Source organism: Tamandua tetradactyla, chromosome 5, assembly GCF_023851605.1.
Source record: "Tamandua tetradactyla isolate mTamTet1 chromosome 5, mTamTet1.pri, whole genome shotgun sequence".
Taxonomy (NCBI): domain Eukaryota; kingdom Metazoa; phylum Chordata; class Mammalia; order Pilosa; family Myrmecophagidae; genus Tamandua; species Tamandua tetradactyla.
The window spans coordinates 9,716,950-9,742,390 of record NC_135331.1 but is presented as its reverse complement, the minus strand read 5'-3'; the positions used below and the strand labels follow the sequence as shown (position 1 = coordinate 9,742,390).

At 51.9% G+C, this 25,441-nt stretch overlaps 2 protein-coding genes across 2 annotated transcripts; both read left to right on the top strand.

Moving 5' to 3' along the window:
* Positions 1–453: 453 nt before the first annotated feature.
* LRRC43 (leucine rich repeat containing 43) lies at positions 454–21,763 on the top strand. The gene is made up of 12 exons (XM_077159735.1): positions 454–552; positions 3,120–3,383; positions 5,754–5,864; positions 6,499–6,638; positions 9,204–9,442; positions 10,101–10,288; positions 12,200–12,429; positions 18,359–18,500; positions 18,727–18,888; positions 18,976–19,161; positions 19,420–19,450; positions 21,505–21,763. The coding sequence occupies exons 1-12, from the start codon at positions 460–462 to the stop codon at positions 21,648–21,650; spliced, it is 1,932 nt and encodes a 643-aa protein (XP_077015850.1). The 5' UTR covers positions 454–459; the 3' UTR covers positions 21,651–21,763.
* A 462-nt stretch (positions 21,764–22,225) lies between these two features.
* On the top strand, positions 22,226–25,441 carry B3GNT4 (UDP-GlcNAc:betaGal beta-1,3-N-acetylglucosaminyltransferase 4). Its single transcript, XM_077159739.1, has one exon. The coding sequence runs from the start codon at positions 24,095–24,097 to the stop codon at positions 25,145–25,147; it is 1,053 nt and encodes a 350-aa protein (XP_077015854.1). The 5' UTR covers positions 22,226–24,094; the 3' UTR covers positions 25,148–25,441.

Here is a 25,441-nt window from a genome sequence, read left to right as displayed (position 1 = left end):
TTTTCTCAATCCCTTAATGCTGAGTCTCAGCTCATTCTAGGATTTCTGTCCCATGTTGCCAGGAAGGTCCACACCCCTGGGAGTCATGTCCCACGTAGACAGGGGGAGGGTGGTGAGTTTGCTTGTTGTGTTGGCTGGAGAGAGAGGCCACATCTGAGCAACAAAAGAGGTTCTCTTGGGGGTGACCCTTAGGCCTAATTTTTAAGTAGGCAAGTGTATTATTATCTCATTTTTACAGATGAGATGACTGAGGCCAGAAGACAAAATCCAGGTCGTTTGTGGCCGAGTCAGGGTCTCTGATTCCGTGTTAGACCTCTTCCTTCAAGACAAGTTTGCCCACAGCCAAACTTTCAACTCGTTGATTCCAACTCGAGCCCGAGTCCCCCGCCCGCGTGGCGGCGGCGCGCAGGCGTCCCAGCGGCTGCCTGGCAACCCGCGAGGGCCGCGCGGCACCGGAGCATGGAGGCGCCCGGCGGGAGCGTGAGCCAGGCGGTCCGCGAGCACCTGCGGCAGCTGTGTCTGCGCGAGTTCCCGTGCGGCCTGGGCAGCTGGGTGCGGGCGCCGCGAGGGCGGGCCGAGGAGGGCGGGCAGCCGGAGGGGAGGGCCGGGGGAGCGGGGCTGGGGCGCAGCGGGGCTGGGGGGCGGCGGCCGAGGGGGCCGGCTGGGCCTCCGACGGCGGAGGGGCGGGATAGGGCCGGCCTGGGCCAGGAGCTGGCTGGTCTCGGAGATGAATGAGGGAAGGTTTGGGTCTGGGCATCTAGGGAGCGGCCGACCCGGCGGGGGTGGCGTGGGAGCACCGAGGAGGGGACAGAAGAGGCCCCCACCGGGCCCGTGGGCGCCCACGGAACCTCCCGGCCAGGCTGGAGTCCGGACCTGGGCGAGCCCCACAGGCTGGTCTGCGGAAGGGCCGCTCATTCTCTCAGACATCCCACACCCCAGACGTCTTGAGACGCCAGGCTTCTTTTGGGGGTAAACAGTTGTCGCCTGGGGGACGACCCCCGTCGCGCGTGGGTCAGTCCTCACAGGCCGGGGCGTGTCCCGCGGAGCGCGCGGGCCCTGCGCCAAAGGTTGCCGCCCTCCTTGCCCGCGCCCGCGGCCTCGTCGCCGAGGTGAGAGGCTGGGCCTCCGGGGGCCTTGCCCGGCCCAGCCAGGACCGGGCTCAGGAGCGCCCAGTCCCGGGGCTGAGGGAGGCAGAAGGGAGGAGGGTGTCGGGACCCACCGAAGGTGGAGGTGGGTCCTCAGCGCCCTGGCGTGCCGGTTTTTGTAGAGGCGAAAACCAAGACACCAGTCAGGGAAATAATAGTTTATATGCTTAGTCAGCACACACTGAGTGAGCGCCCGCTATGTGCTAGGCTGTAGGGGGTCGAAGGTGGCTCACAAGGGTGGGCTGGAGGAGGGCACAGGCAGAATAAGTGCCAGACCCCATTCTTTCCTTTCCACTCCCTTCTCTCATCTAGAGGGTCTGCGCTTACCTTTGCAGCGTGGCCCCCTCTTCTCCAGAGGAAGGCTTTTCCTTGATTAGTTATGTCCCACAAGTGTTCCCTCCCCCCCTTTTTTTCAGTGTCTACTCTTCATTAGTCACCTTACATACTTTTCCTCCTTTAATCTTTTTTTCGCAGTAAAATATTACCAAGTTTGCAACTTAAGCCATTTTTAAGCTTACAATACAGTGCCATTCATGCGGTCACAATGTTGTGCAGCCATCACCACTATTTCCAAATTTTTCATCACTCCAAATAGAAACCACCCATGAAGCAGTCACTCTGCATTCCCTTCTCCAGCCCCCACCCCCTACCTCGGCCCCTGGTAAGCTCTGTCTATGTTCTGGCTTCATGAATTTGCCTATTCTAGATATTTCATATAAGTGAAATCATACAGTATTTGTCCTTTAGTGTCAGGCTTTTTTCACTCAGTATAATGATTTCAAGGTTCATCCGTGTGTTAGCATGTATCAGAATGCCAGTCCTTTCTATGACTGAGTAATGCCACATTTTATTTATCCATTCGTCTTTCGTTGGACACTTGGGTTGTCTCCACCTTTTGGTTACTGTGACTCCTGCTGTGAGCTTTGGTGTGCAGGTATCTGTTTGAGTCCCTGTTTTCACTTCTTTGGGGTTTTACCTTTGAGTGGAATTGCTGGGTGTTTTGGTTTGCTAAAGCTGCCAGAATGCAATGTACTAGAAATGGTATGGCTTTTATACAGGGAATGTATTTCCCTGTGTAAACTGCAAGTTTACAGTTCTAAGACTATAGAAGTATCCAAATTAAGGTATCCAGAGAAAGATGTTAACTCTAAAGAAAGGCCGATGGGCCCAGAACACCTCTGTCGGCTGGGAAGGCACGTGGCTGGCATCTGCTGGGGTCTTTGGCCTCTTGTTTCAAACAGCTTCCCCAGGGGCGTTTACTTTCTGCGTCTCCAAACACGTGGGTCTTATATTGGCTTTGTCACCTCTCCAGCTTTTCCCCAAAATGGTTCCCTGTCAAAGGACTCTAGTAAATGATCGCACCTTGAATGAGTGGAGATATATCTCCGTGGAAACAACCTGAACGCAGGTCCTACCCACAATTGGGTGGGTCACATTTCCATGGATACAACTTAAAAAATATCCCACCCAGCAATATTGACTCAGGAGTAAAGAACATGGCTTTTCTAGGTACACAACAGTTTCAAGCCAGCACACCAGGTCATATGGTAGTTGTAGGTTTAACTTGCTTTTTGTACCTCCTGGCATCTTGTACATAATTTTGCCCTTTTTTTTTTTTTTTTTAACATGGGCAGGCACCGGGAATTGAACCCGTGTCCTCGGGCATGGCAGGCAAGCACTCTTACCTGCTGAGCCACCGTGGCCTGCCTGATTTTGCACTTTTTGAGTGTGGCTTTTAATCATTTGTATTTACATGTTTAAGATTCTCAACTAGGCAGGAACTGGACCTTTTAATTATTTTTTATCTTCCCATACCTGTAGGTACAGCCAGGGTTCATAATCAGTCAAAATTGATTTCTTCACTGCCTACATTTCTAACACTTTCTCCCTATTTGTCCTATTCTGCAATCTGTTCCACATCCTTTAAGGTGGTTAAGTCATAAGTAGAGAAATTCCCCACCTCTGTCCCTGCAGAATAAGTCCCGCTTCCTGCCTCAGAGGTGGAGCACGTGGAGGGAGCTGATCCCCCGAGAGGAGGAGGAGGCTGCAGGCGCCGGGGAGGAGACCGAGGACTCCCTGCTGGGCCTGGTCCGCAGTCCTCACTCCCCCTGGGCCTGGCTGGAGGAGTCAAGCAAGGAGGACTGCTTCCTGAGAGAGCTGGCCATCCAAAACCCCCTGAGGCTCAAAGATTCCTTCTTCTACTCCTACTTCAGATCCCTGCGCATAGTGGATAAGGAGGTGGGTGCTGGGAGCAGACAACCCCAGAGTCTGATACCAGAGAGGCCCCCACGGCCCTCACAGGCATTACTGACCAGACCGCGGCAGTGAGGACGGGCGTGACAGAGACGTGGGGTGACTGAGTCTCCCAGAGCTGCCGTGACACAGGACCACCCCCAAGGGGGCTCAAAACAACAGAAATTCATTCTCTCAGTTCTGACTAGAAGCCCGAAATCAAGGTGGCAGTGTCACACTCCCTCAGAAGGCTCCAGGCAAGAATCCTTCCAGGGGGCTGCGGGTGTCCCTTGGCTTGTGGCTGCATTACTGTCGTCCCATGGCCTGCACACCTCTGTGTCCACGTTTCCCCCTTCGTATAAAGGCAGGATCACATTAAGACTTAAGGTCCTCCCTACACATCTGCAGAGACCCTATTTCCAAATAGGGTAACATTCTGAGGATCTGGGCAGGCCATGAATTTGGGGGCCACTATTCAATCCAGTACAGTGTCCTTCTTCTCAGCCCCTTGGGAGACCTGTTTTGGGGAACCCCTCAAGGTTGACCCGGCCCTCTGCTCACAAACCTCACCCACTTGTCCACCCAGCGGGGCCACCTTTCTTCGCCCTTGGCAGTGTCGTGTACCTTCCTCCACTGCCTGGTGGCCTGTCCTGCCACCGGCCCCTCTGGGTCCTAGTAAAGACCATTCAAAGTGCCTTTATTGGTTTCACGTCATTCAAACTGTGGGGTGGAGGTGGCGGGGGGGGGGGTTGGCACAATACCGTATTAATTGTTGTGACCAGAAACCCCTTTTTTTTGTTTCTGTCAATGACAGAGCCTGAACTTTGCATGAAAATTTGGTCTCCACCTCCCTGAGCCCCTGCTTCTCTTTTCCCAGAGAAATTGTGAACTTACCCAGTAGGCCTGGGGTGTGAGTAGGGTGACAACTCATGCTGATTTGCCCGGCAACTGTGAATAAAGCTGCCATAAACAGTTGGGTGCAGGTCTCTGTGCAGACATCGGTTTTCACTCATTTGGGCAAATACGCAGGAAAGCGATGGCTGGACCTATGTTTAAACTGACTTCCAGAGTAGCTGGTCCATTTTGGGTTCCCACCAGCAGGGGATGGGAGTTCCTGCTGCCCCACGCCCTCAGCAGCGTTTAGGGGTGCTCTAGTTTGCAGGCTGCTGGAAGGGGATACACTAGAAGGAGAATGACTTTTAAAAGGGGGAGTTTATTAAGTTGCAAGTATACAGTTCTAAGGCCATGAAAATGTCTAAATTAAAGCAAGTCTATAAAATGTCCAAATTAAGGCACCAGCAAGAGGTTATCTTCACTTACGAAAGACCGATGACGTTCAGGTTTTCTCTCTCAGCTGGAAAGGCACATGGCAAGCATGGTGACGTCTGCTACCTTTTTCTCCAGGCTTCTTCTTTCATGAAGCTCCCCTGGGGGCGTTTTCCTTCTTCATCTCCAAAGGTCTCTGGTTGTGTGGGCTCTTGTGGTTCTCTTGACTCTCACTCTTTTTCTAAAATGTTTCCTCTTCTAAAGGATTCCAGTAAACTAATCAAAACCCACCTGGAATGGGTGGAGTCAAATCTCCCTCTAATCAAAGGTTAATACCCACAATTGGGTGAGTCACATCTCCGTAGAGATAACCTAATCAAGTTTCCAACCTACAGTACTGAATACAGATTAAAAGGAAAGGCTGCCTCCACAAGATGGATCAGGATTAAAACATGGCTTTTCTAGAGTACATTTCAAATTGGTACAGGGCGTGTCGGTGTTTTGGACTTTAGGCATTCTAACAGGTGCGCAGTGGGGATCTCGCTGCTGCTTTAGTTTGCCCGTCCCTCATGATATATGAGGTTGAGCATCTTTTCATATGCTTATCTGCCGTCTCTGTATCTTCTTTGGTGAGGGGTCCCCTGCCTGGGGACCCCCTCAATCCTGGGCAAACTAGGATGGCTGGTCACCCTTGGAGTAAGAAGCCCAGCCAGGAGGGGCCCCAGGGCCTTGGAGGCTGCAGGTTGCTGAAGGTTCACATGAAGGTCACCAAGGCTTCCCGTCTGACCCTGGGCTCTGTAGATGAGAGTGAGGCCTTGAGCCCTTAACTCACTTCAGCACCAGCCAGCCAGTAGATGCGGGTTCACCGCAGAGCTGGGGTTGGCAGCAAGGAAGCCCCGTTCCTGCCCTGGGGAACGCACAGTCTAAGGAGGGACAGAGAACGCTCACCTGGACATTGAGCTGACAGAGGATGGGCAAGGGGTGGATTCGTGAGGGGTCAGGAATGTAAGGTCAGTTTCCTTATATTAGGAAACATGAGCTTTCCTAATGTTGATGTAGTTTCTGCTCCAGAAAGGAAGCTCTCTTACTTTCCTTCTTCCTCCCTTCCAGGTCAGCCTGGTGGACAGAGACCTCCTGAAATTTATGAACCTTGAAGAGTTGGTACTGAGTGCCAATCGAATCGAGGAAATCAATGCTGCCAATCTCCCCCCGACTCTCAAGGTGAAGAGCCCAGGTGGCCTTCGGGGTCTTTGGGCCAGGCCTACCCGCAGGCCCTGCCCTTGTTCTGCCTCTAGTGCAGACGGTGGCCCTTGTGGCTGTGACTGGGCTTTCACAGGGAGGCCGGGCCTTATTGTGAGCCTCTGAAACAAAATGGTCTCCGTTTTAAATTACATGGTGAGAATAGTCGACTTAGTAGCAAAAGCCATTAGAAAGATGGCTCTGCCCCATGTTAAAAAAAAAAAAGCCAAGTGAGACTGGAATGAGAAGTAAAAGAGAACAAGAGAACTTTCTCTCACTCTGATTTTTATTCCCGATGCCTTCCAGGGCCCCCTTGGCTTCTCTAGACACAGCCCCACGCGTTGAGAAGTTTTCTCAATGTTATAACACTTCCGTCCCACTGCAATCCAACATTACCTCCCATTCCGAATTTTGAAGTTTCTGCCTCATATTGATAAGAAACTTTCTAAACCTGCTGCAGAAAATTTTTTCTTGGTACAGATTTTTAGAAGGGAGCCCAGTTGGATACAGGCCTGGCACAGATAATTCCTAGTTCCTCTTCTAAGATTCCCAGGATGGAAGGAAGCAGACGCTCACACTGAACCTTCCTGCCACCTCCCTGCTCCTGTCCCCTCAGGTGTTGGAGCTCTATGGTAATGCCATCGCTAGCTTGGAGTGTCTGTGCACCTGCCCGCCCCCGGGCCTCCAGCACCTGGGACTAGGCCACAACAAACTGCTGGGCCCCCTGGAAAGTCAATACGTCACCTCCAATCACTGGTAACTCGGGAGCCTGACATGGAAAGAAGGAGGGAGGGATTAAGTGGTGGGCTGAAAGACCCAGCTTGGCTCTTTTCTCTAGTAACTCTTGGCTGGTTGCTAACTCCACATCACGGATTTATTTCTCTGACCCAATTTGACCCCCAGGGAAGAACTCCAAGAGGCAGTGGGAGTAAGTCAGGACCCTTTGCTTTGAGGCCATCCCCTGGAGCAGGGTTCTCGAACTCAGTATTTGGGAGCTGGATGAGACTTTGGGGTGGGGGGCTGACCTGTGTCTTGGGGGCTGTTGAGCAGCCTCCCTGGCCTCCACCCACCAGATGCCGGGAGCACCTCCCATCCAAGTCATAAGGACCAGAAATGTTGCCAGATGTTGCCAAACATCCCCTGAGCACAAATCACACCCAGTTGAGAACTTCTGCCTTACAGCCAACTCTTTTGTTTAATCTGGAAGCTTCATTGCTATTGAAAACTCAGTCTGCATTAGAGTTGTGGGGAATGACCACTTTCCAGTTGTTTATGCTTGATTTTGCCTGTTTGATGGGTTTGCAGTGGAAAACTTGATACCTTGGGATCTGAGAGGTGTGATGGGGTCAAATGAGCTAGGCCAGGAAAGCTTCTCGAAGCCTGCTGTGAAAAGGCCCCAGAGTCCAGGGTCCTGGGTAACATTGCCGTGGGATGAAGTCACTGGCATTCGCATCCTCACAGCCTTGGCAAGAGCAGAAAGCGTAGATTCACATCTATACTTTTTTGCCCCTTCCCCCAGATACCCTGGAGAAAATTCCCTCAGGTGGTGTTTTAAGTTTTTCAGCTGCTAAAACAAATATACAAGAAGTTGGTTTAACAACAGGAAATGGTTGGCTCTGGGTGTCAGAGGCTAGAAGGCTGGCTTCCTCCTGAGGTCAGTATCTTCTGGCTGGCTGGCGAGTTTGGGGGTTCCAGGGCTTTTCCGTCACATGGCAGCATCCTCTCCTTTCTCTTCTGGGTTCTGTCGACCTCCAGCTTCTGGCTGCTCCTATAGCTTCTCTCTCTGTGACCTCCTCTAAAAGGCCTCCAGTAACAGGACTCAGACCCGTTCTGATTCAGCTGGGCCACACCCGAACTGAAAGAACACCTGAAAAGTTCCTCTCTACCAAGGGTTCACACCCACAGGAATGGATTAAGATTAAAAACGTGTTTTTCTGGGGTACAGAGCTCAAAGCCACCACAGGTGGCCCAACCATGTAAGCTCGAGAAAAGACTTAATAGATAAGGGACCTTAGTAGATAAGGTCCAAGGGAAAGTTGGACCATAATGTCCTACTTCCTTTCCCTTCCATTCTGTTTTCTGTGGTCTTGGCCATGTACGACGACTCAGGATTCCTTTCTGCCTTGACCGTGGCTGTCAGGGAATGTAGCACAGAAGGGAAACCTTACAGATAGGACTTTCTGGGTCAGCTGATTTCAAACACAATCTCATGGGCAGGGTACCAAGTGTTCTGATTTTTTACTTGGAAAACCTACTTATTGTAAACCTAGCTAATCTGGGTTTCATAGAAACATATGTGAAACCTCCATTTCTCTCTGTTTGAAAATTAAAAAGTAGGGTCTCCTGCTTACAAATAGATTTTGCTAATGGGTCCCCAGTTCTCTTGAAGAAGGCTTCTACTGGGTAAAATCCATGTGCTCATCTCCACGAGATGTTTTTCTCATGCCTCTCCTTTTGCCTGGCTTGTGGCCATCATGGGCAGGACGGGCCGTAAAGGGAGAGGAGGAGAGGGAGATGAAGTGGCTGGTCAGTGGGAGATTGTTGGGCGCGACTGGAAAGGTTATGTTGATGAGGTGCCCCTCTTGTGTTCTTCCGGCCTCTGTTGAAATCTGTTTCCCTCCTTTCGAGTTTGTGGCAGGAGGTGCATGCCAGCCTCTCTCTATGCCTTGGCCCTGGCCCTCAGGCCTGAAGCACACCCTTTCCCTCTCCTTTCTGGGCCCTCTGCACACTGCTTTTCTCACAGCCCCAAGAAGTGAGCCACACAGCTTCTTGTGACCCCAGCCTGGCTTGGAAAGCATTCTCCAGTGTCTGCTCCCCTCGACCCCAGAGTCTCATGCACCCTTCTGCCCAGGTTCCTCCACTTCCCCATCGTCTCTGCTGCCCACGCACTGCCCTTCCACACAGAGGCATCCTTCGGCCCCTTCTTTAATCCGTCACAAAGCTGTGTTGAGAACCTCCCAGACGGATCAGGCTCTCCGGGAGATACAGAATGTTTAACTGACAAGAGAAGGTGTGAATCGCGGTCAGGCAGAAGCAGGGTGATTTGAGGGCCTCTCAGAGCCTAGAAAAGGAGGGGGGTATCAAGGAGAGAATGGAGAGAGTGGAGGAGTGGAGTCAGGAGGCTGTCCCAGACCCAGGAGCTGATTGGGGTCGAGGGCAGAGCCAGGTATGCGGATCGAGGATGGGCAGAGTCTGCCCCCAAGTCCTCAGGCTTCTGTCTGGCCTGGATGCCAGGGCACGGGCCAGGCAGGCCTGGGGGGAGGGCACAGCCTCTGCCTCGTCCCTTGGCCCCCCTGGCTCCTTGATCTGGCTCAACTGTAGGCCCAGCCTCGTCTCCCTGGACCTGGGCTTCAACAACCTGACAGACCTGCAGAGCATGATGGCCAGCCTGGGCACGCTCCGGCACCTGAGGCTGCTCGTGCTGCAGGGCAACCCACTAGCCCTGGTGCCCTACTACCGAGGCTTCACCATCGACAGCCTGCCCTGCCTCTGCGTGCTGGACGACATCACCGTGTCTCCCAACGAGAAGCACCAGTTTCGGGGGCTCAGCCTCAGTGGGGGTGAGTGTGTGGGTGGGCGTGGTCAGATGGGGTGGTGTCTGCGGCCCTGAGCCTCAGCCCTGCCCAGCCTCGCCCCAGCTGGGCCGTGTGTCCAAGTGTCCTGCAACTCCTCATTTGACCCCTACCTCCCTCAGGTATAGCTTATCTTCGTGGTCAGAGCCTTCTCCCAGATTGTGATCCTCGTGGTTGGGATTTGGGGGAAGCAGTGGTAGGCAGGGAGGTACCAAGGTCCCCTCCATTCCTAGGGAACTGGGAAACAGTTTTTGAAGTCAGTGACTTAATTTCCATGGTGACTTGAGAGCGCCCCCTCGCGGCCCATCCCCCAGGTGCATCAGAACCTCCTGAAGGCCAGGAGAGAAGGTTCTGGTGTGTGGAGGTCACCTGTGTCCTCTCTGTAACCACCTCTGAAAGCGAGCTGTCACTGTCCCCATGGTGCAGATGAGGAAAGCAGGTTTTAAGAGGTGCAGTGACTTACCCCAGATCCTTCTGTCTGAACTTGCAGAGCTGGGGGGTAAACCCAAGTCTGCCAGTCTGGAGGGCTCAGCTCTCCTGGGAGGACACCATTGGTGGGGCCATCCTTTTGCTTCCTTCTCTTGCTGTCTGCCCTCCGGGGTGCATCCCCGCTGGTCCCTGCAGCCCTGCCTGTTCACCTTTGCAGATCTCCTGGCCTGTGAGGCCCAGTTTGTGGTGACTATTGGAAATGTCACAGGGGTCGTAGACACCTCTGTCCTGGACTCTGAACCAGGGCCTGAGGGCCCTTTTATCACGTACAGCTACTACGTAACCTACCATTTTTTGGAAGATGAGGAGGGTGAAGGAAATGAGTATGGCGGGGTGCTGGCCCAGGTGAGTGAGCCTCTGGCTGCCCTGGGTTCTTTCTAGGCAGAACAGCTGCTTGGGGCTCTGGATAATGGCTAACCTGGAACCTTCTGGTCCATACCCCTACTGCAGGCTGGGAACGGCCCTCCACTCAGCCCTCCCGTGCATCTAGAGTACCTCTCACCTGTGCTTACCCCCCACCCCATGGAATATGAGTAAATGGCTGTTCGAGTTTGCTATCTGCTGGAATGCAATATACCAGAAATGAAATGGCTTTTAAAAAGGGGAATTTAATAAGTTGCAAGTTTACAGTTCTAAGGCCAAGAAAATGTTCCAATTAAAGCAAATCTATAGAAATGTGCAATCTAAGGCATCCAGGAAAAGATGCCTTGGTTCAAGAAGGCCGATGAAGTTCAGGGTTTCTCTCTCAAGTGGAAGGGCACATGGCAAACACAGTCAGAGTTTCTCTCTCATCTGGGAAAGCACATGGTGAACACAGCCAGGGTTCCTCTCTTATCTGGAAGGGCGCATGGCGAACACGGCATCATCTGCTAGCTTCTCCTGGCTTCCTATTTCATGAAGCTCCCTAGGAGGCATTTTCCTTCATCTTCAAAGGTCACTGTCTGATGGACTCTGCTTCTTGTGGGTATGTTGTTCTGCTCTGCTCTCTCTGAATCTGTCTTTCTCCAAAATGTTTCCTCTTTTATAGGATTCCAATAAACTAATCAAGACCCACCCAAATGGGTAGAGATACGTCTCCACCTAATCCGGTTTAACAATCACCCTTGATTGAGTCACATCTCCAGGGAGACGATCTAATTACAGTTTCAAACATACAGTACTGAATAGGGATTAGAAGAAATGGTTGCCTTTACAAAATGGGATTAGGATTAAAACGTGGCTTTTCTAGGGTACATATGTCCCTTCAAACAGCACAATGGCCAACAGGGGGCAGCTCCCAGTCCCAGCCTCCAGGTGTACCCACATCCCATCTCCCTTCATATCAAAGGAAACTCTAAGGAAACCTGCAAATGCCCTAATATTAAAAAAATTAAAAGAAACAAGAGAAACCAAGGAACTGTAAGATTTAGGTCAGTGTTGCACTGTTGGATGCTCGCCTCACTTAGGTGGCTCGTGAGTGTCCTTGTTCTCCGGAAACGGACATGGGAATGCTGAGTGTTCAGGGAGCATGAGGTATACAACCTGCCCTCAAATGTTTAGAAAATAGATGGATGAATGGATAGATGGATGGACGGATGGATAAATAGGTGGAATGACATACAAAAATGTGGCAAATGCTAATAGTAAATCTGAGTATCTGGCTGTGGGGCAGAGGGTATTTTAGTTTCCTGAGCCGCTGAAAGCAAATACGATGAAAAGGTTCGATTTAAACAACGGGAATTTATTAATTTGGGGTTTGAGGCTGGAAAGAGGTTCAAGTCCAGGCTGCAGCGTGGAGGAGGTGCTTTCTCCCCACGATGCTGGCTCTGGGCGAGCTGCCGGGTCCTGGTTTCTCTGGACATGGGGCGTCTCCCGGTATTCCCTCCTCTGTAGGTTCCATTTTGGCCTCTTGCTTCCTGAGGCTTTCTCTGTCTCTCTCTCTGAACTCATGCTCCTATAACAGGCTGCAGTTAGGAGATTAATACCCTTGTGACTGTGGCGGGTCATAGCTGAAGGAGCCTCATCCAGACCAGGGACTTACAGGGCCCGACTGGTTTTAGGAACAGGTTTCTCTTGGGTACAAACTGCTTCAAACCTCCACAGGGGTTAAGGGAATTCTGTATAATGCGTTTATATTGTTTTTGTAACTTTCCTTCAGGTTTGAATTTATTTCAAAATTAAAGGTAAAAAAAAAAAAAGAATGAAAACCAAAGGATCAGGTCACCCTGTAGAAATGCAAGGACAGCCCCTGGGCTTGGCTTGTGTGTCCCCCTGCAGATCGTCAAGCCCTCCTCACTCAGCACAGAAATCCTCCTGCAAGACTTCCCTGAAGAGGGCAGCCAAGGCGCCGAGGAGTCCCTGGAGTCGGGGGCGCTGAGCGCATCGGGCGAGCTGGAGGAGTCGGTGGGCTCGGGCCGGTCGGCGGTCCTGCCGCGGTCCCTGGACTCTGCGGAAGAGTTGGCCAAGCTGCGGCCGCGGATAGACCCCCGGCTCTGCCCCTCCCCTGGGTAGGGACACAGATGGGCTCGGAGCCACCCGGGACCCCAGGTCCCGCAGGCAGGTGCAGAGCTGCTGGCAGCTCTGCCTCCCGTTGGGCTCCAGCAGCTGAGCCTTCCAGGCTGCTCCCCGACCGGTGCCCCCTGCCCCCAATGGGTGCTACCCCCATGCTTTAACCCCCTCCTGCCCAGCAGCACCTGTTCCCCACCCTTCATCCCTGGAGCCCTTACCTTCCAGGGCCCCAGCCCACCCAGGTTTCCGGAATGGTTGAATTCCTTGAGTTAATAGAGAGATGGTCAATGGAAAGCCCATTTCATTTCAGTCTTTGGGATTGAAAACCTTTTATGTTCAACTTTTTAAATCCATCTAGAATTTGTCCAGCCCATCGCATGGGCTGAGGAGAGCCTCCCCGATGCTGGGCTCCTCCTGCTCTGCTGAGGCCACCTGCCCGCTTCATCTGTGTCAGTATTTGGTCTTATTTGACCAAGAGTCTTTCTTGATGATGGCAATTTGCTAAGAACTCGGTCCTCAGCTATGGCTCTTATCTAACCTGGTACTAATCTCAGAACATAAAGGGTTTATTTCTGTTTGCTCGTTTACAAAAGTCCTGCTGTCAGCTTTTCTCCTTATTTGATTCTTCTCATTGGGAAGGAAAGCAGAAAACAAAATGTGGATAGTTAAGGTTCCTAAAGTGGCTGAATTCTAGTTAATTGAGCTTTCATCCCACTCAGATTTTACTTTGATGCTGTCAAGGAAATTAGAAAGCTAGCATCTTTCAAAATGTACTGAAACAGAAAAGCTCAGCTGCTAGCAAATGGTGTGGGCCTTTGAGAATATGGGAGCCAAAGCCACCCCGATCAAGAGCCTCTGTTCCCTGCAAGGGCAGCAGACAGCTGTCCCTGCTGCTGCAGGGAGAAGGAAGCGGGACCAGCCAGCTTTGCACAAGGGTGCTAGGGAATCTCAGTTATGCACATTTTGGTGCCTGTTGAAGTTTTTATTTTTTGAGATCTTAGAAAAATAAACAAGAGCCATAAATAATTCTACCACTTTAAAAATTATATAAATTAAGAAATAAATGTTTCCTTTCCCCATCCAATTTAGCTCAGAAATAGTTAAATTTTGTGCATGTCATGCCCTAATTCTTCTTATACAGACACACATACACACACACATGCACATGTGTGTGTGTATGAATATATACTTATATATATATATATATATATATAATTTTTTTAACTAAAAAATGGCTTAATTCTTTATAAATCAACATGAAATTTGCTGAGTCTGCAGGGGCTCTGGACATATAGTCCTGCTCTGTTCTTTCTAAGTAACCGATTGAAGTGTAAGGTCCATAGAGACAGAGGCACATCTTGCAGGTCAGTGAGTGGAGAGCCCCGTGTAACCACCAGCCGTGACAAGAAATAGTGGCTGCCAGTCACACCTCATCCCACCTCCACACCCCCAAGGTAGCTCTCGCCTTGACTTCTAGAGCCATTAGCTAGCTCTGCCTGTTTTAGACCTTTATATGAATGGAATCACCCAGTATGCTCTTGTGTCTGGCTTCTTTGGCTCAAAGTTTTATTACTGAGATTCATCCATGTTGTATGTAGCAGCCCATTCAGTGTCCTTCTGTGGAGTGTCCCATTGTGCGACTTTCTCTCCCATTCTGGGGCTGTTGGACTTTGGGGATGCCTCCATGTTTGGGGGATAATGAATAATGTTGCTCTGAGCACTCCTGTCCATATCTTTTTGTTACCTGCACACACACGCCACACTTACGCACATTTCTTTTGCATGTATTTCTCTTGGTCACATACCTGGGATTAGAATAGCTGTAGGAGAAACTGCCAGTCATTTTTCCAAAGTGGCTGTACCAATATGTACTCCCACAGACAACAAATGAGAATTCTGATTGCCTCACATTCTTGCAAACTCTTGTCAGTCTTTGTAATTTTGGCTGTTCTGTTGGTTGTTGTGCGGGGGGTCTCCAAGACCAACCCTGGGTTCAGTGATTCTCCAGGAGGACTCACGGGACCCAACATCCCGCTGTACTCAGGGCTACGATCCGTTACAGTGCAAGGACACAGTCAAATCTGCAGAGGGAAGACGCAGGTGGGCCACAGTCAGAGGATACTAGGCACAACTTCCAGGGTCCCCTCCTAGCGAGTGACACAGGACACACAATTCCTCTAGCAATGAGCTGTGACAACATGTAGAAATGTTGAGGGAAGCTCCCCTGAGCCTAGGAGTCCCAGGTTTTTATCAGGGGTCAGTCACATAGGCATCCCCTCCCTGGCACCATACCTAAAATCCCTCACAAGGAGCAGGCGTCCAGCATAAGTGCATTGTTTGTACAAATGCTTTAGGCCCTGGGAGCCACTCGTCAGTTAGGGGATGGTGGGGCCTTCCCCAAATCCAGGCTCCCAGGTGCCAGCCAACGCCCCCACCTTGCAAGCATCAAGCCCCTCTGCCTAAGTATGTGTTAGTTTCTCCTTGTGGGCCTCATCTGCATTTCCCTCATCCAGGATGGCATTGTGTACCTTTTTGTATCTTGATTGGCTGTTTGTCTTTCATATTTTGCAGATTGCTGTTTGATTCTCTTACTCATTTTTTCCCTCTTGGATTATATGTCTGTCTTGCTGATTAGTGGAATTTCCTTATGTATTCTGACTATATGTATATATATATCTGTCTGTCTTTTTCTGATGAAATGTGTGGCAAGTAACTTCTCCCATTCTCTTTTTTTTGGGGGGGGGGGCATGCATGGTCCAGGAATCGAACCCGGGTCTCCTGCATGAAAAGCAAGCATTCTAACTACTGGACTACCCGTGCACCAGAACTTCTCCCATTCTCTGGCTTGCCTTTTTACTCCCTTAATAATGTCTTCTTATTTTCAATTTTTTTAATTAAGGTGAAATTCATATAACAAAAGCAATAATTTTCCCCTTTTAATCACATGCACATATCTATTTTGGTGCTGTTAATTGCTTTCACAGTGTTAAAAGCAGTCATTTTAGAGTACACAATTCAGTGGCACTTAGTACATTCTCCACGTTGTCTCACCACCGCCTCTGTCTCGTTACTAAACATTTTCATCGCCCCTAAAGGAAACCCCGCCCCCATTAAGCAGAGATTCCCAATTTGTGTCTTTTGATAAACAGAAGTTTTAAATATAATTGTGTCCTATTTAAAAAATTTCTCTTTACCCTGGGGCCACGAAAACATTTTCCTGTGTTGTCTTGTAGGAGCTTTATTGTCTTACCTTACATATTTAGATCCACAGTCTACCCTGAACTGATTTTTGAGTAAGATGCAAGTTTCATTTTTTCCATATGAATATTCAGTTGATCCTGACAGCATTTACTGAAAATTCAGTTCTTTCCCCAGTGCTCTCCAGAGATACCTTTGCATGAATTAAATATCCTTACATACAAGGTCTGTGGCTGCACTTTCTATTCTGTTCTATTGGTCTATTTACCTATGTGCCGGTACCTCGCTGTCTCAATAAATATGCTTTATAATAAGGCTTTCTATCCAGTAGAGTAGTTCTTCCTACTTACTTTTTAAACTTTTTATTTAGAAATAATCTTAGCTTTACAGAGGATTGTAAAGATAGTACAGAAAGCTCTCAAAAACTTTTCACCCAATCTCCCCCACTGTTAACTTCATACATAGCTGAAGGACATTTATTAAAACTAGGAAATTAACCCTGGGACAGAATCATTAGCCTAACTCCAGACTTCCTTTGGGTTTCCTGGGTCTCCCACTGATATCCTTTCCTGTTCCAGGATCCACCCCGGCTCTTTAGTGCTGCCTTTAGTCATCCTGTCTCCTACTTCTCCTCCAGTCTGGGGCACGCTTTTGGTCTGCCCTTGTCTCTCTTACCCATTTGAAGAGTCTCACTGGGTATTTTGTAGACCACCCTTCAGTTTGACTGTGATTATTGCCTGCTCTGTTCATGACCCTTCCAGATTATCTTGGCTCCTGGAACTTTTGCACTTCCATGTGAGTTTTAGATTCAATTTGTGAATTCCTAAAAATGTCCTGTTTGGATGTTTATTATGATTCCATTTAATTTTATAGATCAGTTTAAGGAGAACTGACATCTTTACCAAGTTGAATCTTCCAGCTAACACACTCATGATTTCTTCTTTGACCCATTGGCTATTTAAGAGTGTGTTTTGAATTTTCACATATTTCCACATATTTTTGGAAACAGATTTCCCAATCTGTTGGTTGATTTCTAATCTGATTCCATTGTGGTTAGAGAACACACTTGGCATGTGTTCTAGTTTGGTAGCTGCCAGAATGCGATATACCAGAAACAGAGTGGTATTTTTAAAAAGGGGGAATTTAATAAGTTGCTAGTTTACAGTTCTAAGGCCAAGATAATGTCCACTCAAAGGTATCCAGGGAAAGATAACTTGGTTCAAGAAGGCTGATGAAGTTCAAGGTTTCTCCCTCAGCTGGAAGGGTACATGGCGAGCAAGGCATGATCTGCTAGCTTTCTCTTCTGGCTTCCTATTTCATGAAGCTCCCTGGGAGGCATTTTCCTTCTTCATCTTCAGAGGTCAATGGCTGGTGGACTATCTGCTTCTCGTGGCTATGTTGTTCTTCTCTGCTCTCTCTGAATCTCCCATTCTCCAAAATGTTTCCTCTTTTACAGGACTCCAATAAACCAATCAAGACCCACCCAAATGGGTGGAGACATGTCATCACCTAATCCAGTTTAACAACCACTCTTGACTAAATCACATCATCCAGGGAGATGATCTGATTACAGTTTCAAACATACAGTATTGAATAGAGATTATTCTACCTTTATGAAATGGGATTTTGATTAAAACATGGCTTTTCTAGGGGACATACATCCTTTCAAACCAGCACAGCATGATTTTCAATCCTTTAAAATCTATTGAAAAATGTATTGAGGTTTGTCTTATGCCCTAGCGTATGGTCTCTTCTAGAGAATGTTCTCTGTGCACAGGAGAAAAATATGCATTCCAGAATGTTGGGTGGACAGTTCAATGATATGTTAGATCTAGTTGGTTTGGAGTTGTGCTCGAGTCTTCTGTTGCCTTGTTGGTCTTCTGTCTCGTTCTAGCCATTATTGAAAGTGGGGTTATTGAATCCTCCAACTATTATTGTTGAATTGCCTGTTTCTCCTTTCACTTTTGTCAGTTTTTGTTTCGCGTACTTTGGGGCTATATCTTTTCGATGTATTCTTCTAGGTTGTCATGTAGTGCCCTAGTGCAAGTTTAACTCTAAATATGGATTCTAGAATCTGGGGATCATTGTTTCTGCCTTTTACCCAGCGTCTTATGGTTTTGAGAATTGTTGCTTTCCACTTATGTTTTTAACAATCTGGTGGCAAAAATAATCGTTTTATTAATTCATCTATTCATTCAAAGAATATGTTTGGGATGCCAAGTACTAGACAAGGCATGATGTATATGAGGGTGAATAATGTCACGTTCTATTGCTGGAGTTCACAGCTTGCATCATTCTCTTTTAAATGCATTCCTTGTCATTCTTGCTTTATTTTCGGGATGAATTTCCACACTCAGTTTGTTAAGCCACATGAGTGAAGAGGACTTGGGTTGACATTAGAACATAACTGTGGAAAGACTCAGGGAACGTATAATGTTCCTACCTTTTTAATCACTGTTTTGCTGATCTTCCCTTCTGGGACTGTTTCCATTCCGTCGGGTGTGCAGCCATGGCCCTGAGGAAGCCCCCACCCCTCACTTACCCTTGCGCTCCCCACCCGGGCCCATATCCCTTTCTGCCCTTGCCCTGCCTGGATGGTCCGGCCGCCGGTCCCACCTGGTGGGGTGCGCGCATGCGCGTGCCGCGGCCGGGCCCCTGCCCCTGCCCCTGCCCCTGCCCCTGCCCCTGCCCCTGCCCCTGGGTGAAGGTGCTGCCCTCTCCCCTCCCCAGGACAGTTCTCTTCAGCACGGTCCGCAAGCCTTGGGCCGACGTCATTACCTGCGGTTACGAGATGCAGCACACTCTCAGAGACCTGGTGCCGCTCAAGGCCTTCCTGCTCGCGGGAACCACCGTGACCATCGTGGAGGAGAAGGTGGGGCGGGGGGAGGGTAGAAGGGGGGAGGGGGGAAGTGTGGGGGGTGGAGTGCCAGACCCTGCCGCGGCCAGCGGCCCTTCCCGCCGCGCCCACGCGGCCCCTCCTCTGCCCCCTGCCCCGTCTGGTGGTGCGCGGGTCTCGGCGCCTCCCTGGGGTGGGGGTGGGGGGCGGCAGGGACCTGGGAGCTGCTGTCACGGCGGCCCCGCGTCGCCTGCCCCCCCAGATCCTCTCCTGGCCGGTGCTGCCTCCAGCTGTGGAGAGCGCCTCGACTGCCAAGAAGGGAAAAGGGGACAAAGTCAAGAAGGGGAAGGAGAAAGAGAAGAGAAAAGAAGAGAAAGACAAGAAGGGGCAAGACCAGGGCAAAGGAGAGAGAGATGCCGCGAAGGTGACGGCAGTGGGTGGCCTGGCGGGGGCCCAGGCCGCTGTCCCCGGCCGCGCCTCGCTGCCCTCCCTCTGCCCCCTCTGTCCCCAGGAGCGCAAGGCCTCCAAGAAGAAGGAGCCCCCGAGGGAGCTCCGTCAGGACCCGCCCGTCCTGCGGGTTCTGGGCCACGGCCTGGTGGGCCTGGAGCCCCTGCTCATGGGGGAGCCGCTGGTGGCCACCGTGTGCAACTTCGGGGTGGCCCGCACCGTGGAATCCGACAAGCTGACGGCGGCCAGGGTACGGCAGCGCCGCCTCCCCACGGGGACCCGGCCCGGGGCGGGGTGGGGGCGGTCAGAGTAGAATGTGCTGGAAGGCAGGCCAGGGGGGCGGCACCTCCTCAGGCCTGAGACCCGGCCCTACCCTGCGGCCCCAGCTGGGGACCCTGGAAGGGGGGAGCAGCGTACCCCCAAGACGCTCAGATTCTCCCTGACCCTCTCCCGTTCCTCCGTGTGCCCCACCCCAGCGAGCGTTCTGTGTTCTGGTTCTTTCCCTCAGGATGCGAAGAATAAGAAAATAGCTAAAAAAGGTGAGAGCCACGGCGGGGGCCTGCGGGCGGGGGGGCGCTTACTGAGGACGCGCTGGGGGGCGGCGCTGCTATGGGGCCACAGGCCCAGAGACAGCCGAAGCGTCAGCTTCCCGCTGCTGGGGAGGTCGTGGACGCCCGCAAGCCTGCCCCGCAGCCCCTGAGCCCCAGGCTGCCCCGCGGACCCCGCAGCCCCCCAGCTCCTGCAGCCCCGCGGTGCCCGCAGCCCCCAGCCCCATGCTGCCCGGCAGCTCCTGCAGCCCCCCAGCCTCATGCTGCCCCGCGGACCCTGCAGCCCGGTGGGCAGGTGGCTACGGTGGAGGCGTGGGGAAGTGGGCGGGGTCCGGGGTGGGATGGGGACTCGGGGTCCTTCCGGCTCCGCAGCGGTTCACCTCCAGCTCCTTATTTGAAATGCGCGGAGCCTGGATTTGACCACCTGGAAGGGGGACGGCACAGAGGTGTCCGACATAGAAACGTTTTAGATAGAATACTCTGGATTCGAGCGAAAGATAGAACACAGGGAAAACAGCTGGGTGCTGCAAAAGTCTAAAGCGAGATCACTGCAGCGTTTTTCATAGTGGTCCAAAAGAGGAAAAAGACTAAATATCCATCAAGTACAGAGCAGAGCAACAAAATGTGATTTGGCCATGCCCCAGCGTGTTACTCAGCCATAAAAAGGAAATGCTGGTAACTGCACAACAGGGATGAACCTTGCAAATATTATGCTGAGTGAAAGAAGCCAGAAAGGAAAGGACAGCGTGTAGATATGCAAACTGTATTGTAGAGACAGAAAGTGTGCAAAAGGGAAATTAATTCGTTTCGGTTTGGGGTGACGGGAAAGTTCTGGTCATGGTAGTGTGAGGGTGGCCCAGCATTGAATGGGATTAATCCCACAACTAGTGTGCCTTGGAGTGGTTGAGATGGGGAAGTTTATGTTGTGTATAAGTTTCCACAATTAAAAAAACAAAACAGAGCAGCTAAAGAGATGATTTAATGCAGTATGTGACCGTAGACTGGATCTAAAAATGGAAGAGTTTTGATCAAAAGGACAATATTGGGGGCAGTACAAAGGTGGCTCAGTGGCAGGAGACCCGAGTTTGATTCCCAGAGCCTGCCCATGCAAAAAAAAAAAAAAAAAAAAAAGACAGTATTGGGACGACTTATGAAAAATTGAAACAGACTGTAAGCTTTGTATCAATGTTAAGTTTCTTGAATTGGATAATTGTACTTAAGGTGGTTACAGAGATGAATATATTTGTTCTTCGTAAATATACGTGGAAGTGTTAAGTGTTCTAGGAGCGAGATGTTTGCAACCTACACTCAAGGTTTAGAAGACTGATAGATGATAGAATGATACAGCAAATGAGGCAAATGTTAAAACTGGTGGATTTGTGGATCAGGGTGGAATATGCTGGAGTTTTCCTATAGGTTTATATTCTTTTTGCAACTGTCCTGAGAGTTTGAAATTATTTTTAAGTTAAAAGCTTAAAGGAGGGGGGAGCCACACACAAAGGAATGCATATATAACAATACAAATGATTCTATTTATATGAAGTTCAAAAAGCGTGTGTGGGGTGCAAAATTATCCTGGAGGGTGCATATTTGGGTGGTGAAATGATACAGTCAAGCAAGGCAAGGTTTCCCACGAAGGGGTTACCTGGGTGCGGAGGGGCAGGTTGCAATAGGAAAGGTCGCCCCCTGGGGCCGACCCTGTTGTAGTTCGTGGCCTGAGTAATGCTAAACGTGCCACTTAGAAATTCCTTAAGCCGCGCATCTGGGGCCCCGCAGGGGGGTCAGGAACGCTGGCAGCCTCCGCCAGGGCCTTTTCCCCGGTATTTGGGACCTGGATTTTCTAGGATAAATCCAATTTAAAGGAATTTTTTTTTCCTTTCAAATAACGGCGACTTATTAAATATATTTACCTAAATGGTACTTAATTTTATTCCTTAATATGATTTAAGACCTGAGGGCGAATCTCTGATTCGGACGCTGGGTGGGGGTGGGGACGGGGCTGCCCGGGGTCCTGCGCTTACGTCCTCGGGATCTTGTCTCCCCAGAGAAGAAAAGGCCGGAGGTCCCCGCGGACGAGGACGACTCCCGGCCGGCGCCGCTGACTGTGGAGGTGCAGGTGCAGCTGCGCCAGTGCCGCACGGCGGAGGAGGCGCTCAGGGCCTTCGCCGCGCGCCCGCCGCCGGATAGTTAAAGGCCTTTCTGCGCCCCCGCATCTCCGCGTCTCCTTGGCCCTCGGGGCGCTCGGGGTCGGGTTCGGGGTCGCGGGGGGAAGGGGTCGCTGCCGCCCTCCGGGACCTCCCCGGGGCCGGGCTCCTCGGCGCTTGCAGGTGCGCAGAGCCGGAGCGGGGCGGGGCGCGGGCAGGTGCGCGGGGCAGGTGTGCGCTCGGGCCCCGCAGACACCTGGGGGAGGCCGGGCCCCAGCCGCCGTCTTCACGCCTCGCGGGGCGGGGCAGTGCGCGGGCGGGGCCAGCTAGCCGCGTGCTCCCCGCACTCCCGGTCCCAGCTCCGCGGAGCGAGCTCCTCCTCGCGCGTGCCGGGCCCCGGCGTCTCGGCTCAGGTAAGTCCGCGGGGGGCCGCCCCGAGTCCTTGCACGCGGGCAGGCGGGAGGCCGCCGAACCCTCCCTGGTGCGGCGCTGGGGCTGGCCGTGGGGGCCGCACGGCGGCCTGGGTAGGGGTCGTCGCCCACTCCCAGCAGGCCATCGGGGCAGGCGGCCTCTTGCCGGCGCGGCTCGGGCTGGCTCAGCCCGCTGGGGCTCCATGGTCACTGTTCCCCGACGCCCCGGGGGCGCTGCCCGCGGAGCCCGCGCCCTAGGACGGCTGCGTTGAATGAATGAACCCATTCCTTGGCTTTCAGCAGGTGCTCAGTCGGGCGGTTCCCAGCAGGGGTGTGGGCTGGGAGGGGGCCGAGGTTGTGGCCGAGGAAAGACCTGGAGGCCCCGGGCACTGCAGCATTGCTGGGCTCCGGGGAATGGAGGGCAGGGGATTGAAGCAGCTGGGGACCAGTCAAGACAGTTTGGTGGCTGCAGAGGGCACTGTCCAGGCAGGGGGCAGACTGGGACCCTCAACAACTTAAGGCAAAACCGAACCGCTTGCTTTCAGCCTTTAGGGAAAGCACCCCTGCGCTACCCCCCAGGGGCACCTCCCATAGCCCTGGGCTCCTGCACCTGAGATCCATGCAGCTCTCACCCTCGCCACACCTGCCACCCTAGACTAACCTTTTCGGTCTTGGCTAATGCAATTTTCTAGCTGGTCTCCCTGTTTCCATTCTTGCCCTTATCTAAGCAGCAGCAGGAGTGACCTGTACAAAATGAAAATTTGTTTACTGCCTCTGTCAAAATCCTCCAATGGGCCAACGTGGTTTCTTAAAATCCAAGCCCTTTCCCCACATCTTCACCATGGCCCTGACAGGTGGTCTGGTGCCTGTTGTTACTCCCACTTCGCCTTTTACAGTCCAGCCACACTCAAGTCTTCCTGTTCCTCAAATGTGTAGTGCTCCCACCACCTTCAGGAGCTCTGTCTGGCACTCTTCCCCCAGCTCTTTTGCTCAAATGTCCCTTTATCAAGGACTTTCTTAAGCACCGTAAGCTCCCCCAGGCACCTTATTCCATTACATTGCTTTACTTTCTTTTCTGCACCTGGTGAAATGCATTTATTTGGGTTGTTTCCTCTCAGGACAGGGCCCTGCCTGCCTTGCCTTCCATATTCCTGTATCCCCAGGGTTGAGAGAAGCTTTTCTGGTGGTGGCAAGTGGGGGTGACACAGATGTACTGCTTAGAAGGGAGGAAGGCCTGTCTGATCAGAGAATGGAGGTGAAGGGGCGGCTATTCAGGGCGGAGGAACAAATTGTGAGGTGGAAAATCAAGGCCAGGCTTTGCCACTGTGGCTCTTGGGTAGGTTACTCTGTCCTCATCGGAACTCAGTGGTAGGGGTGGAAAAGTGAATGGTAGCCTCAAGAGAGCCATCCTTGGAACAGTCCCCAGGTCTCCCCTCCCCCTCCATCACACACACACACACACTTCCAAACGTCAGGCACCCCTGACCACCTCAGGCAGGTGGGAAGCTGTGTTCTCTGGTGGCCATTGCCACCTGCTGCTCTGCAATGTACTTTCCTCTCCTAGGAGGAAGCAAACTTCCCAAGGGGGAAGGCTAGAGTTTAATCTGAGATACCCAATGTGAGCCTGCTGCAGCAGACTCGTAAGACTTGCAGACTTTATTTTTCCTTTAGGAACTGTTTTAACAAACATTTGACTAGCCTGGAGAGCCCTGAAGTCAGGCTTAATGCTTAGACTGAATTTGACCTAAAGCTAATTTGCCCTGGGAAATGCTGAGAACTTTGGAGGTGACTTAGTTCTAAAAGTGGCTACAAGTTTTCGGGGGGGAAGACTTGCTCCAAGAGCCCTTGGATGATGGCTGAAGGAAGGTGAGGGCTGGCATAGCAGGTGTGCTTAGTTTGTCCCAAGGGAGGGACTCTAGCTATAACCACAGTACACTTGACAGAAGTTCCCACAGCCAACAGGCAGTTAGCTGCTGGGTGTGGGTAACTCGCTCAGCTCTTGGGAATTGGAAGCCAGGAGCCAGGGTGAGGAGTGGGCTCATGGCCCTGCTCACACTGCTCTCTCCTTGCAGGGACTTGCAATGTTCCGCAGGCTGGGCTGGCTGGGCCTGTACAGCCTGGCTGTGCTGCTGCTCAGCTGCCTGCTCTTCCTGAAGAAGGGGGCCAAGCCAGCTGGGGGTTCCCCAGCCCGCCAGCCCTTCTGGGCGCCTCCCAAACCCCACCGCAGCCACTGTCCCCCCAACCACACGGTGGCTAATATGTCCCTGTCCCTGCCTAGCCGTCACCGCCTCTTCTTAACCTATCGCCACTGCCGCAATTTCTCCATCCTGCTGGAGCCCTCGGGCTGTGCTGAGGACACCTACCTGCTCCTGGCCGTCAAGTCGCAGCCTAGCCACGTGGAGCGGCGGGCGGCCATCCGTGGCACATGGGGCCGGGAGGGGCACTGGGCTGGGGGCCGGCAGCTGAAGCTGGTGTTCCTTCTAGGGGTAGCAGGCCCTGCACCCCCCGCACAGCTGCTGGCCTATGAGAGTCAGGAGTTTGATGATATCCTACAGTGGGACTTTGCGGAGGACTTCTTCAACCTGACACTCAAGGAGCTACATCTGCAGCGCTGGATGGCAGCTGCCTGCCCCCAGATCCACTTTGTGCTGAAAGGAGATGACGATGTCTTTGTTCATGTCCCCAATGTGCTGGAGTTCCTGAATGGCTGGGACCCAGCCCAGGACCTCCTGGTGGGAGACGTCATCCATCAAGCCCTGCCCAACAGGAACAGGAGGGTCAAATACTTCATCCCATTCTCCATGTACAGGGCCCGCCACTACCCACCCTACACTGGGGGTGGAGGATATGTCATGTCCAGGGCCACCGTGCAGCATCTGCAAGCTGCCGTGGAAGAGGCTGAACTCTTCCCCATTGATGACGTCTTTGTGGGGATGTGTCTGAAGAAACTGGAGATAAGCCCCACACACCACCCCGGCTTCAAGACATTCGGAATTCGGCAGCCCCTGGACCCTTGCCTGTACAGAGGGCTCCTACTGGTGCATCGCCTCAGCCCCCTGGAGATGTGGACCATGTGGGCCCTGGTGACAGATGAGGGGCTCAAGTGTGCAGCTGCTCCCCGGCCCCGGCCCTGAGGAGTGGGTTGAGTAGCTCCAGAGTGGACGCAGTGTTTATTTTGTATTATGAAAGAAACTGATAATTTCTTTGGTAATGAAAATTGACCCTTACTGGTCTACGAGAAATGCTGATTTAGATTTTGTTCCCCCTCCCCTCCAAAAAACATGTTAACTTTGATTAAAATCCCTGAAACCTGGCTAATGTGCACCAGCATGTGTTGAGTGAGAGCCAACAGAAATCATGGGGGGACTCCTTGAGCCCTCTGGGGCTCTGCAAGTCTGGGAAGGGGTGCATATGGCCCCAGGTGAGAC

Bases quoted from the DNA above. Each gene is read 5' to 3' on its own strand.
- LRRC43 (XM_077159735.1), top strand. From the start codon at position 460: ATGGAGGCGCCCGGCGGGAGCGTGAGCCAGGCGGTCCGCGAGCACCTG. The intron at 9,443-10,100 runs GTGAGTGTGTGG...TCACCTTTGCAG, and splicing joins GGGGCTCAGCCTCAGTGGGG to ATCTCCTGGCCTGTGAGGCC. The intron at 12,430-18,358 runs GTAGGGACACAG...TCCCCTCCCCAG, and splicing joins CGGCTCTGCCCCTCCCCTGG to GACAGTTCTCTTCAGCACGG.
- B3GNT4 (XM_077159739.1), top strand. From the start codon at position 24,095: ATGTTCCGCAGGCTGGGCTGGCTGGGCCTGTACAGCCTGGCTGTGCTG.